The 14286-nt window shown below is 41.9% G+C and overlaps 1 protein-coding gene and 1 non-coding gene across 3 annotated transcripts; one reads left to right on the plus strand and one right to left on the minus strand.

The window, feature by feature from the left end:
* The first annotated feature begins 839 nt into the window (after nt 1-839).
* LOC133495817 (zinc finger protein 420-like) lies at nt 840-13043 on the plus strand. Of its 2 annotated transcripts, none has more exons than XM_061810788.1 (7): nt 840-1298; nt 1889-2091; nt 5955-6056; nt 7406-7501; nt 7810-7920; nt 8364-8487; nt 10708-13043. In XM_061810788.1, the coding sequence occupies exons 1-7, from the start codon at nt 1271-1273 to the stop codon at nt 12726-12728; spliced, it is 2685 nt and encodes an 894-aa protein (XP_061666772.1). In that variant the 5' UTR covers nt 840-1270; the 3' UTR covers nt 12729-13043. The 2 variants fall into 2 exon arrangements, with proteins under 2 accessions (XP_061666772.1, XP_061666771.1); XM_061810787.1 differs by lacking the exon at nt 840-1298 and adding an exon at nt 1352-1615.
* Nucleotides 13044-14159: 1116 nt separating this feature from the next.
* trnar-ccu (transfer RNA arginine (anticodon CCU)) lies at nt 14160-14232 on the minus strand. Its single transcript has one exon. It is a non-coding gene; the product is annotated as a tRNA-Arg (tRNA).
* Nucleotides 14233-14286: the final 54 nt, after the last annotated feature.

The raw sequence follows: 14286 nt of genomic DNA on the forward strand, positions 1-14286 counted from the left end.
TGAAAAATAATTTCATGGCTCTGCATGATATAAAAATGCAGCCTTATGGGACAATGCAGTTTTCAAACTACTACCGATAGTTTTAAATTAGCGTCATTCAGTTCTTGTCCCTTTTTGGCCTCTGTCAATGGCTCTGTCAATAGAAATGACCCTGTCCTATTTAATCTGCACAACAAAAAAGGACCAGGAAAAGACTGGTTTGTTGGGTCAAAGGTTAGCTGTGAGCATGGTGACGCCCACTGGAATTGGTCTAAACTAGGACAGGACCACAGCAGTTGCCTCCTGTTGGTGTGAGTCCTAATAAGTACTCTCCACATGATGCATTTACAATGATTAATCCATAACCACATTCCTGATTGCTCAACAGCAACCACCAGAAAATACTTTTGACTAAAACTGAAAATAATTATCCTTAAACCTAATTGTAAATCTAGCAGAACCCCCCCCCCTTTTTTTTTTTTTTTTTTTTTTTTGCCAGTGATGCTTGAATAAAATGATTATTTCTTGGTGGCATGGTAATGACTGGTTAGCACGTCTGTTCTGAGGACCTGGGTTCAAATCCGATCTCACCTGTCTGGTGTTTGCATGTTCTCTGCGTCCCTGCGTGGGCTTTTTTCGAGTACTCTGGTTTCCTCCCACATCCCAGAAACATGCATATGTTAATTACAGACTCTAAAATGCCCGTAAGTGTAATATATATGAGGGCAAATAGTTGTGTGTCCGGCTGGCGACCAGATCAGGCCATGTGCCCTGCCCCTTGCCCAGTGTCAGGCTTGGATAGACAGCCCACTCATGATCCTTGTGAAGATAAGCAGTACAGAAGATTAATGAATGAATAATTATTGCTCATCTTAAATTCATTCTAGGAAAAATATAAAACAAAAACAATGTTGAATATGGCATTGACTATCAAATACTTTGACACTATACCTCGGGAACAGAATCTACAATACTCTTTGTAATGCATCTAAATACGATCTGTGTTACATAAGTCAATATTTTAATGCTAATCTTCAAAGTGTGTTCTATTAACAATATCCCAAGTATTTGACGGATAAAACATGTATGAGAAGTGGAACTAATATTCCAGAGCGTAGTTTACCGGAAGGTTATTCCGGGCGGAACGCCAAGGCATCCTTTGACGCCCAAAGATCCATTTCCTACGGGGTATTTGGATGTCTGTGGTTTTTAAAAAAATAACAACTTGGAGATAAAGTGTTGACCTCCTCATGCACATTTCCCCAGCGTGGTGTAATGTGAATACATAAGGATGGACGAAGGTTCCTCTGAGCAGCCGGGTGAGTAACAACCGGGTGGTTTAGTATAAGATAGGCCGCGACGCGATCGGCGCGCGGGAATAGCATTGCTAGCTCACGTCGAGTTAGAATTGATTGCAAATTTTGATTTGGTTGCCGTGCAGAAACCATTTGCTTTACACTATTTCGATTACGTCTGGCTAATTTAAGTGTGGCTTTGCTAGTGATGCTGTTAATTATTGTTAATCAGGATTTCATCTTCCGCTTTAGCAATCACAAGCTAGGATTAGCACTGAATTTAGACTACGGTCAAGTGTTTACGTCATCCAAAGTATTATCTAACAGTAGTATTGATTACAGTTAAGTGTGCATTTCATCGGATTTTGTTTCTGTTTTACTAGTTTATTTAATTTGCTCTTTAGCTGTATTTTGATATTAATGAGCGTCGAGTGTGTTTGGGTTCGCCCTAGTGCGTAAATTTAAGATACAAGATGGTACAGTATTACTGTATCAGTATGGACAACTGTGTTCACTTTTTTCCATGATTACTTGAGTAAATTTCCCGTCTAATATAGCAGCATTTTTTGGATAAAATGTTACATAATTTAGTAGAAAATTCTCTCTGCATTTAGGTCCATCTCTCCCCCTCCCCACTCTGCGCCTTCTGTTTCCACCAATTCGCCTGGTCTCTGCAGCCATCTGGCAGACGATAGAGCACAAGATTGTATTGGATTATGGACTGCTTGAAGAGTTTGTGTTTATGGTTACTGAAATTGTTCCTCAACTCCTTTCAACAAGGCAACGTGCGGAACTAATTTTGGGTCTGCGTGCACGGGTAAGAAAAATCCTATAGTTCTTCGTCATCCGTTGCATACTGTGTTGTAAAAAATTGGTGCATTACACTTAACAGCAGTGGTTCTCAAATTTTTTACACAGAGTCCGAACCCTCCCCCCCCAAAAAAAATACTTAGCTTTCCAAGTACCACCATAATGACTAGTAATCTACTGAAATGAAAATTCTGCTGAATTATAGAAATTCGATTTCAGAAGAATTTGTCAGAATTTCTATTTCTTTTTCATATTTTTAAAAATGATGTTAAAAACATTATTGCGTGTCTGTTATTGAGGTATATTTAATAGGTTAAGAAATTCTGCATACTGTTTAGTTTCACACCATAATCATTACTCAAATTGTATTTGTTAATAAATTATGTCTACAATATTTTTGAATGTATATTTGTTGAGAGTGTATTATCTGCATTTTGATTGGCTGTAAACTTCAACGTTAAGATGGTGATTGAGCCAAAACCAGTGGCAGGCTGATCGGACATGTGAAAACGACAACCCATGCACACTGCGCGAAAGTTCTGTCCGGTTTGGCGGTGGCAATCTGTGTGTGGCGGACTGCAGCCTTAAAGCCCAAGTGTTATCCCTATAAACATTCTAAAATAGATATTGTAATGAAAAATCCATATAACATTATTCACTTCAATGTCTAGTCGAAAAAATAAATGTGAGCGGAGGGCGCGTCATCCATGCGCAAAGTTGCAGAAGTGTCATTCTACGATATCCAAGTGGTCGCTATATTGGGGGCATCCTCCGTCCGTGACGTCGCCCAGACATTCGCCAATGAAAACACGCAGTGCACCCTAACTATGGGAGACAAACGCGCCCCTTTCTGACACGGAAGCTCTTTTCGAAAAGGAGAACACTACACAACCGAGTGAAGTTACATGGGGCAATATACACTATTGTTTTGAGCCCTCGGGGCAATATTACACTATTGTTTCGAGCCACTTTCAGATGATATGCGATCACGGCCAAACCGCATCCCCGTCCGATCCACTTCCGTGGCGGAGATGAGCCATCGTGGCTCATTGCAGCCGGGCGGTGTGGCTTATGACAGAGGCGAGCCGTCCTGCTTTAGGAGGGTGTTCATAGACGCCGCAGTACGCGATGAACAACACAGTCGAGCCGGGGCACTTTACTGTGCGCATGCGGCTGAGTGAGGCATTCTCTGCTGGGTTCTTCAGAGCTGCCCCCGGCCGCAAAGCCCGACTCGCAGCCTTTGCAGAAGCTGTGACTGCTGAACGCTGATTTTCGCCGCCGTGGTGGCGTGTAATGGAGCCGAGCCGTGCTCCTTTTAGGGGGATCTTCAAAGCTGCCGCAGTACTTGATGATCACTGTTGAGCCGGGGCGCATTACTGCGGGCACGCGGCTGGGTGAGGCATTCTTGGCTGGGTTCTTCAGATTCGCCGTCTGACGCGCAGATCGACATATTTCATATGTTACATAATCTACATATTTCTTTTGTTACATTATGAGAGACCGATTACGTGGTCCACCCCAAACTATTATTTTTTTTAGTAGCTGTATACACACCTACCTGTTATTTGGAATCCACGAAGCTCTCATCCTCTGCACCCGTGCATTCCATTTTTCACAACGAACCAGGTCTCTTGCAAACTTATGACTGCTAAATCCATTCTCCGAGTGTTCAAGCAATGTCCAGCAATGCAATGAGCCGGCATTTTGGCTAACACGAAGGAACAGCGAGCTACCTTCCAGAAGGTAAAACTAATGCAAACAAAAGAGTCCACTAGGGGGTGCCGCTGTTCTTTACGTCACTTCTTGCTTCTCCTTGAAAACAAATCCCTTGAGTGGATTTTCATGGCGGGAGTTACAAAAAGCTGTATACGTCAAAATTACGTTTTGTGTTGGGGAAAAAAAACGCATGGGCCCATATTGGCTGATGTTTTTCATTAATAACATACAAAAAAAATCGTATATTTCATGACAGGAGGCGTTAAGTATTCACTAAGTTTGTGTTTAACTCAGGAAGCGCTCATGGAGAAACAAGCCATTTGATTGGAACTGAATCAGCACAAGTACACACCCACTGACTTTGATGGCCGAGAATGACATATAATACGTTAACATTTCATGATGTGCCGCACGTGCCACGAGTGCCCCTAAATTAATTGAAAAACGCAGTTATTTCAAAATTACAGGAATAAATGTTTCATGAGATTTTGGCACTTAGTCGCTCTATAGTGTCCTGGCCTGTGTGGAGTTTGCATGTTTTCCTCGTACCACCGTGGGTTTTATCTGTTTCCTCCGGTTTCCTCCCACCTTCCAAAAACATGCATGGTAGGTTGATTTAAAATCTCTAAATTGAATGTGTGACTTGTTTATATGTTCCCTGATGACCAGTTCAGGGTGTACCCCACCTCTTGCCCAGACTCAGTTGGGGTAGGTTCCAGTATGCCCTCGACCCTAGTTCCTGTACGGAAAATTGCGTGACCAACTTCAGTACTTTTGGCAGAACAGGTCAAAGCACTTTCTTCCAGTTCTGGTGACCAGGACAAAACAACAGTCATTGATTTGTTTTGCATACCTCTAGGGGGAGCCTGCGTACCACTCATGGTACTCTCGTGCCACATTTTTAGAATCACTGCATGTCCAGGATTCATAGTGTCGAATATTTCTGATCATGAATTAGTGTGATGGCATGGTTTGGAATTGTGCAAATTTTGTTATTAATTTCGTGAACATGAATCTCAATAGTTGATTTGCTAAATGTCCTGTGGAATTGGCTGGCAAGTGGTGACCAGTTGAAGTCCACCTCACGTGATCCTAATGAGGACAACTGTCTTGAGAATGGATGGACAAAGCCAAAAATAGCCTGTAATTTTGTGTATATTTACGTAGGGATTTTTTTGGGATTTTGTTGACTGTGCAATTTCCATCTCTGTTCTCAGATAGGTAGCTGAAATGCTCTCATACAGGTGACCTAAATGAGCTTGGTGGAGCAGCTGTAGAGCCTTGTCCTCACAGTTCTAAGGGCCGAGGTTCAAATCCCGAGCCTGGGTGTGTGGAGTTTGCATGTTCTCCCTTTGCCTCCATGGGTTTTCTCCAAGCACTGCAGTTTCCTCCCATATCCCAAAAGCATGCATTATTAGAGACTCTAAATTGCCCCTAGGTGTGATTGTGAGTGTGACTGTTGTCTGTCTCAGTGCCCTGCAATTAGCTGGCAACCAGTTCAGGGTGTACCCTGCCTCCTCCCTGATGATGGCTGGGATAGGATCCAGCACTCCTGCAACACTTAGGATAAGCGGCTCAGAAAATGGATGGATTGATAGTTTTAATAGCCATGCTCCCCACCCCTTGATCTTTTAACTTTAACTAGCATTTGCGGTCACCACAGTTTTTACCACTCTGGTCAGATCACATTTTATGTTGGAACATTTCATTTGAGAATGTTGTGTGATTTGGTTTAACATTTTGGTGCTTAAATACGCTGTAAAAAAGAAAAATATGCATTGTACATTAGGTTCATAAATTACATTTTGATTAGGAATGTGGTTTAGTTTTTTGTCTTCTATAGATGTATAGATCCTTCAGCTGCTGTCACTCCACTTGCTGCAGTATTATAGTTTGGGGACCCAGAAGCTGAATAAAATTTTTTGCAGACCAGTGGTCTCGTCCGGTCTTGGTTCTTTCCATTTCCATATACCATAGCCTTTTTGCCCAACTTTGCAGAAGTACCCGTACTGAAAATGTGACGTTTTTATTTTTCGTGCGTGTACATTAACACACCCACTCCACCAAGTACCACTGTTAAACCTATACAAATATACTTAACATGTTAATACCACAGCAGTTTATTTCTGTATGACTTTCTCCTTCTGACTGCAGCTCATCTTGGAGCTTTGCCGCTCTGAGGAAACTGCCAACGTACAGACCATTCAGCCGCACCTTGACCGTATGCAAAGCCTCCAAACACTGTGGAAAGTAGAGGTGAGTGATTGGTAGAAATTTTTGAGAAACTTTTCTTTTTTATAGTAAACAAAAATGTGACAAAATTTCTGTTAAGATGGTATCAGATTTTTTTGTCACATTTTTCTTTTGTACTGTGGGTCACAAGCTGTCAAACTTGAGTTCTGATACTTTGTGGAATAAAAAAAATCAGTTAAATAAATTGTGTTCCACTGATATGTATAAAAAATTTTTTTTTGTCAAGAATCAACAAGTGGGACACAATCGTGAAGTGGAATTGAATTTATTGGACATTTTTTACTTTTTTAACAAATAAAAACCTGAAAAGTGGGGCGTGTAATATTATTTGGCCCCTTTACTTTCAGTGGAGCAAATTAATTCCAGAAGTTCAGTGAGGCTCTTAAGTGCACTGAGAGTGTGCGACAAGTGCCCAATTGCGCAGTGGCGCAGCTGATAGGGAACATTGGTCAAGACAACACAAAATAAGTGACGTCTTTCAATATCTATGTATTTCTACTCGTAACAAATTTTACGTGCGTAATTTTTTGTGCTCAACTGTGCAGATTTATGAGTGCGATGGCGCGTGGGTGTGTACACGCCCGTCAAATCACAGTGAGTGCTGTTTGTGCCCTGCAATTGGTTGTTAAAAGTAGCGTTTGCAGTCCAGTAGCCCTTTTATAGGGGAATTCCGGTGGTTTAGATTAACAATGTATCCAATAGGTCATGTCATATGTACTATATCTTGAAAAACTTGTTGGTTTAAATCATGTTGAATATTCGGATGATTCTTCGGATGGGAATGACGCGGAGTCTGACGAGTGAGCCGGTGAGCTCCGGGGAGGGAGCTACCAAGTCAAACTCTGCGTCATTCCCGTCCAAAGAACCATCTGAATATTCAACATTATTTACAACCACAGGTTCAAATCTGTATGGACGTATTCCTCCGTCTTCCTGATCAACCAATACTGCTATTTCTTCATCAGATGAGGATAAATCAGAGAAACCAGCGCTGGCCATAATCGTGTCCCATCGTAATCAGGCATTTGGTGCGGCACGTAATACGTCACATCCGCGCACGTAGGTCATGTGACACGCCAAAATTGTGGCGCCCATGAAAATTCGTAATTGCTGATAAAAATCTACTCATAACACCATTAAATGAGAGAGGATTAACATCACATTTTCAAGATACAGTATATATGACATGACCTATTGGATACATTGTTAATCCAAACCACCAGAATTCCCCTTTAAAAGAGTAGAGATGTTTTGCTTTTGTGTGCACACCCACTCATTGAATTTGTCATATTGAACAACTGAAACCGATTTCATTTGTTCTTTTGTCTACTTTTACCTCTTTTGTTTTACAGACTGGTAATGCAGCACCAGACATTTCACAATCTCATTTTATGATCCTGACGCGAAATATGCTGAGAAATTCTGAGGAGAGAGAGAACTTTTTTCAAGTAAGTGTTTTTTCCCCCTTCACCTTAATGGCACAAAATTTTCACTTAAAAAATGTTAATGCCCTGCTTGATACTGCCCTGCTAGTTTCATGTCTTTATTTCACATTACTCTATCATGATCATATCTTTAGACAAAGGATCAAAGAAATGTTCTGATGCACAGCCATCTATCTAAATGACATAATCTTGTTAATACTGAACAGCCGCAAGATTTCAAATAAAGCTTGTGTCTCGCATGTTTTACCATTGTATGAGAATGTTTCCTTTGCTTGGCAATCTCAAAGCATGTGTGAATTGTTTGTGTGCAGAACATTTTTCCTGGAGACTTTGGTCCGACATATGACAAAGCAATCCAGACATTGATGTGGCTGTTTCTGTCCAGGCTCGAAAAGCTTATTCCAAGTCAGTCTCTCCAACAGGTAGGTTACGCACCATCTCATTAAACATATTGAATGCCGAGATTTTGCCAAACTTTTTTAAAGATTGAAACCGAAATTCGAAATCCGTTTTCTACTAGTGCACAAATCTAAGGAAATATACAATTTATTACCTGAACATTGATATAAATACTGTACATAAACTGATCAAGAACAAAGAAAACACAAATTACCTTGAACAATCACAATTAAAATATAGTTGACTGTTAGGTGATCTGATGAAGCAGCAGCTTAAAGCCAAAAGTCGCAACAACACAATTTTAGTCTGGTGACCCAATAGAAATTGACATGCCAACCCGCTTTGGGTCCTGATAAAGGTTTATGAAGTTGTGCTGTATGTTCTCTTTCATAATGTGTACTTTAGTGTCAGAGTTAAGCCTTTTAAATTGCAAACACCAAGTTACTATTTTGCTTTTCTTTCTCAGATTGCATCTTTGCTAAGTGATTCCTCTTCAGTTCTGAGACAGTGTATGGAATCTTTTACTGCGTCTCAGGGGCTCAAAACTGTGTTGGACACCCATAAAGACCTCACCCAGTTGGAGGATGTTGGTAAGCATATAATGCCTAGATCAATTTGCAGTATGCCAGACTACTGCCATCAAATTTCGCCATTTCTCAGGCAGAGTGGTGACACTACACATTTAATCCGATCACACCATTTTGCATCTTTTACGAACACTGGACTTTAATTTGGTTGATCAAACACTGTCTGAGAGGTGGAAGGAGAAAATGTGGCAGAGACAACAACGTGTCACACCAATGTATTTCTGTGTGTGAGTTAGTGTTGGTGGACAAAATTAGGGAAAACCCCCTCTGTCGCCAGGCCTGTAAATGGGGCTCAAAGGCGAGAGCCTGGTGGCTCGGGCTGCACCTATGGGGCTTGGCAGTGCACAGCCCGGAAGGGTCACGTGCGTCCCCAATCCCATGGGCTCAACGCCTGTTGGAGGGGATATAGAGGTCGGGTGCAGTGTGAGCTGGGTGGTGGATGAAGGCCGGGACCATGGCAATATAACCCCCGGCGACAGAAACTGGCTCTACGGACGTGGAATATCACCTCTCTGGCAGGGAAGGCGTCCGACTTTGTGTGAGGTTGAGAAGTTTCAACTACAGTGAAGAAAATAAGTATTTGAACACCCTGCTGTAGTGTAAGTTCTCCCACTTGGAGGGGTCTGAAATTTTCATCGTAGGTGCATGTCCACGTGCTGTTTTAAGCTTTGGAACCTTCCGTGCCATGCATGATTTCAAAGTATGACGTCTTAGTGTATTACCAATAGTTACCTTGGGAACGGTGGTCCCAGCTTTTTTCAGGTCGTTGACCAAGTCCTGTCGTGTAGTCCTGGGATAATTCCTCACCTTTTTAAGGATCATTGAGACCCCACGAGGTGATACCTTGCATGGGGCTCCACTCCGATTGAGATTGACAGTCATGTTTACCTTCTTCCATTTTCTAATGATTGCTCCAACAGTGGGCCTTTTTTCACCAATTGCTTGGCAATTTCTCCGTAGCCCTTTCCAGCCGTGTGAAGTTGTACAATTTTGTCTCTGGTGTCTTTGTACAGCTCTTTGGTCTTGGCCATGTTACAAATTTGAGTCTTACTGATTACATGGGGTAGACAGGTGTCTTTATGCAGCCAACGACATCACACAGGTGCATCTGATTTAGGATAATACATGGAGTGGAGGTGGACTTTTAAAGGCGGACTAACAGGTCTTTGAGATTCAGAATTCTAGCTGATAGACAGGTGTTAAAATACTTATTTGCAGGTGTATCGCACAAATAAATAATAAAAAAAGCATACATTGTGATTTCTGGATTTTTCTTTTTAGATTATCTCTCATAGTGGACATGCACCTACGATGAAAATTTCAGACCCCTCCAAGTGGGAGAGCTTGCAATATAGTAGGGTGTTCAAATACTTATTTTCTTCACTGTAAATGTAGTTGGACTTGCCTCCACACACAGTTTGGGCTCAGCTACCGGTCTTTTTGAGATTCCACTCTGAGAGTTGCCGATGGTGAGAGGGGCTGAGCAGGTGTGGGTATACTTATACTTGACCGTGCCTCTCGAGGAGTCCTGTGGGGGGTTCTTTGGGAGTATGAGGTACCGAACCCTCGATGCAAGCTGTTCGGTCCCCGTACAGCTGGCGTCAGAGTTTGGTTCACATTCCCAGCAGTAAGTTTGACTCGTTTCCGGTGAGAGTTAGACTCCTCCGACTCTGCCCTCTGTCACCGATTCTGTTCATTGCGACCCGACCCGAATAAGCGGTAGAAGATGGATGTTAACCTGGGGGACTGGTAGTTAATGAGTTCTACTAATTGATTGGATCCTTTCAGAAAGAGTGTCATTAACAGTGTTAAAGTAATTTTGATGTACCAATATTAATGCAGTGGTACCTTGACACTACTTTTGACCACACACAATCATCCAAGCGATGGCTCATCTTAGAAATTTTTTTTTTTATTTGCTTTGAATCAGTTCCTGACAGTGGCAATAAACTTCACTGAATTCACAGAGGAGCACCCTTCAAGCTTCTAATTGCCAATCCCAGTTAAAGTTTCATGTCAAACTAAACAAAACACAAAAACAAATTATTCTATGGTCCTTCTTCAAACCGTTGTTAGGAAAGTCAGCGAAATTCCTTCTGTGTTGTTTACATACTTGGCCAATAATGTTGATTCTGATTCAACTATTTAATTCCTGTTACCAAACAGATGCAAATGTGGATGATTAGGATGATTTTTTAATTTTATCCCTTTTCTTATTTCTAGACTCTTGTGAGGTTGATAGTGGCATCTTATCCGCACTATGTTTTCCTCCTGTGGAAAGAGATGTGATCCTCAATCAGCAAACGGGAACCGATCCAGAGAGTGGTGTGGTTTATACAGACTGTTCAGAGATGGAGGTCGAGTCTGTAAACAAAATGCCATTTCCAGAGACAAACGTGCAAAAACCGTGGTTGGGAATTGGCCATGAAGAAAAGCCAGACGTTGGTACAAAGGCCGTTCCAGAAAGTGCAGGTGCTGCTGGTTGTGAAATGGAAGACCACCATGACAACCTATCTGAAACTCTGATCATTGGGGAGGATGGCAAAGTGACGGTGCTTGATAGTTTAGTAAAGACTCCTAACAGACGAGGGAGAAAAAAGAAGCGTCTTGATGATGAAGATTTTCAAATGCCGGGAGGCGCAAGGGATCCAGACTTTGATTTGCTCAAAAGACCAGTACGAAAGAATCGCGGACTTAAGATGAAACGGCTCCTGTCACAGTGGAGGAAATCTGGAAGGACATCGGCCGCCAGCAGTAGCAACAGTAGTCCAAAAAGATTTTCAAGCTCCCTTGTGTCACCCAAAGGCAATGACTTGGACGACAGAACGTGCAATGTGTGTGGCAAGGTGGTTAACCATGCCAAATTCTTGGAACGCCACATGAGTCAACACACGGAAGAGATGACTTACTCTTGTGCAGAGTGTCAAAGAAGTTTCAAGAACTTCCGCTTCTTACAGCAACATAAATGCCAAAGTGTGACGAAAGAGACCGAATCCCAGAAAGAGAACACAGAGACTGCGGGAGAAGAAGATGACAAGTCATCCATCCTTATTTGTGAACCAGACAATGAACCGGTGCCTGCAGACAACACCGCAGATGACCCTGATTACTCACCCGGTGAAGAAAAGAGGTCTTCCAAAGAATTGGGACAGAAAATTCCAGAGGACACCAAAAATATCCTTGATGGTCCATTTTATTGTCCCCATTGCAGCGTGGAATTCAAGTGTAAACAGACGTTTCGGTTTCATTTAAGAAACATCTGTTACAACGAGCAGCAGGTAGATCCGGATCAACTCGAAGACGTTAGGCATTGTTTCCGGTGCAATGAATGTGACAAGGCCTTCAAGTACAAATCAACCTTAGATTCCCACAAACAAACTCACAACCCACTGTACTGCGAGGTTTGCATGAAACTGGTGCGTGACTCTGAAGCGTTGGCCATGCATAAAGAGTCACACACGCCGTTTCAGTGCAACCAGTGTGAGGATAACTTTCCCGTGTTTAAGGCATTGCATAAGCACTACATAGACGTCCATAATCCCACAGAGCCGTTCACTTGCACCCACTGCCAGACAACATTTGCCAGTTTGAAACGTTTCATCAGACATGAGTGGAAACACACTGGTTACCAGCCGTTTCAGTGCCCCCACTGCTCGAAAAGGTTCCGATCGTACTCCGACCTCGTCGAGCACCAGAAGAAACACACTAAGGCTTATCCATTTCTTTGCTGGGAGTGCGGCAAGAAATTCCGACACGGTGTCACACTGACGAGACATGTTGAGCGTGTACATCAGTCTGGCGAACTTGTCAGCGATAAAGCTTTACCAACGTTTACCTGTGGTCAGTGCGGGAAGAGCTTCACCTCAAGGAGGTGCCTCCTGAAACATGACAACTTCCATCACAAAGGCATGCGCTTCCCCTGTGAGCATTGTGGAAAGGGTTTCTTCGGTAAAGATGCACTCGTGAGGCATACTTTGATCCATACGGGTGAAAGGCCTTTCAAATGTGATGACTGCGACAAGTCTTTCCGGTCCTCTGCAGAACTTAAAATCCATCGCAGATACCATACGGGGGAAAGGCCGTTTAAGTGTGAAATCTGTGAAAAGGGCTTTGTCCAGTCCTGTTTTCTCACACTACATATGCGAACCCATACTGGGGAGAGGCCGTATGTTTGTACTGTCTGTACCAAAGCGTTTTCCAGTTTACATGGGCTAAAAAGACATCGCAGGCTTGTCCATGCATAGTTAACACAAATGTGGATTTGACCTCATCATAACAAGACATGATTTTGGGAGACTTGCTCAAAATGTGTTGCTTATGAATACTTGAGGCACAGAGACAGAAGTGGTGTTTGGGGGGATTAGAATGATAGGTTAATAGGAAGGCGTCAACTCGTGCTTCCTCTGTCACACCATGAACTGTAAAGAACTCAAAGTGTAAAATCCTCATGTCATGTAACTGTATTTTTTACAGAAAGGTTTGCTGTAGTTCTACATAAGGTAGTATGTACAAATGATAAAACATTTTCTTTGGGAATAAATTCATTTTTCTTCAACACATTTATTTGTATTGGTTATTTACTTCATTGAATTTTGACACAAGACATGGTATTGACACTTCACACCGTGTTAGTCTTTCTCAAATGTGACAGTGTTCCCTCGTTTAACGTGGGGGTCATGTACCAAAACATATGCTAAGTGAAATCTGTTGTACATTTTTTTTTTCTTGTTCATTATTTTGTTTCCAGGATTTTTTTCCCCCCATTTACATTGCATGTTTACAGGCTTTTCTTTTAACAGTATTTTTAAGTTATTTTGCAGGTTTTTTTTTCTCGTTTCTTAAATGTTTTAAGGCTGCTAAAAATCTAATCACACTAAACCTTTCTGACAGGCATTAACATTTGATCTCATTTAAACAACTCAAAGTTCAAACCTTCGTAGTTTAAAAAAATGAAAACATTTGTGTATTCTAGAATGAAACCAAACCTGTTACAGGCTGAAATATTAGAGAAATATCTAAATGTCACTCCATCCATTTCCCTCCACTTTTTCCAGGATATGCCTTTTCCTATAAAAAGAAAAATATTAGATGTTAGAAATGTTATTTTAATCAATTTATGAGGTTGGACACCAAAGAAATTAATAATAGCGACGGGCCATTCCTTTAACAGCTCTGCTTTTGCGTCTTTTTCCGCTGAAGCACCTTGTTGCAGGCGTGTGCATGCGAGTGAAGAGTAACTATGGGTCATTTTCTGGGGTCTTTTTTTCTTGGTGAAAATGTTCTCATAAACAGACATGGCAGCCCTGATTATGTTCAATAACTGAAGCTGTGGGGCCCTCTGGCCGCAACCGTGGGAGTTACAAGTTTATAAAAGCAACTTTTGATTCATAATTCGCACTACTTTTGAAAAGTGTGCAGCCTTGTCAACAGTTTCAAGGGCTACTTCTCTTACAATAGTAAGTGCAACAGTTATTGTTGAAATGTAAAAATGCATTATTTGCTGTCAAATTTGCATTTTTGAGCAAATGGTTACATAATTGCATGCTGACAAACGAGTAATGACCCAATGAGTTTGGACTAGTTGAAAGATGCGATTTTTAGTGGTCCGTCAATGCATTGGGTTGTAGGTCAGCACGATTGTTATAAATTGACAAAGAGGCTGCAAAATCATAAATCACCCCAGATGGGACTCGAACCCACAATCCCTGGCTTAGGAGGCCAGTGCCTTATCCATTAGGCCACTGGGGCTACGAACACGCTTTCATTAATGGAAGGGAACAACAGTGGCAATATTTCTTCCCC

The sequence above is a fragment of the Syngnathoides biaculeatus genome, chromosome 22, assembly GCF_019802595.1.
Source record: "Syngnathoides biaculeatus isolate LvHL_M chromosome 22, ASM1980259v1, whole genome shotgun sequence".
Lineage (NCBI taxonomy): Eukaryota > Metazoa > Chordata > Actinopteri > Syngnathiformes > Syngnathidae > Syngnathoides > Syngnathoides biaculeatus.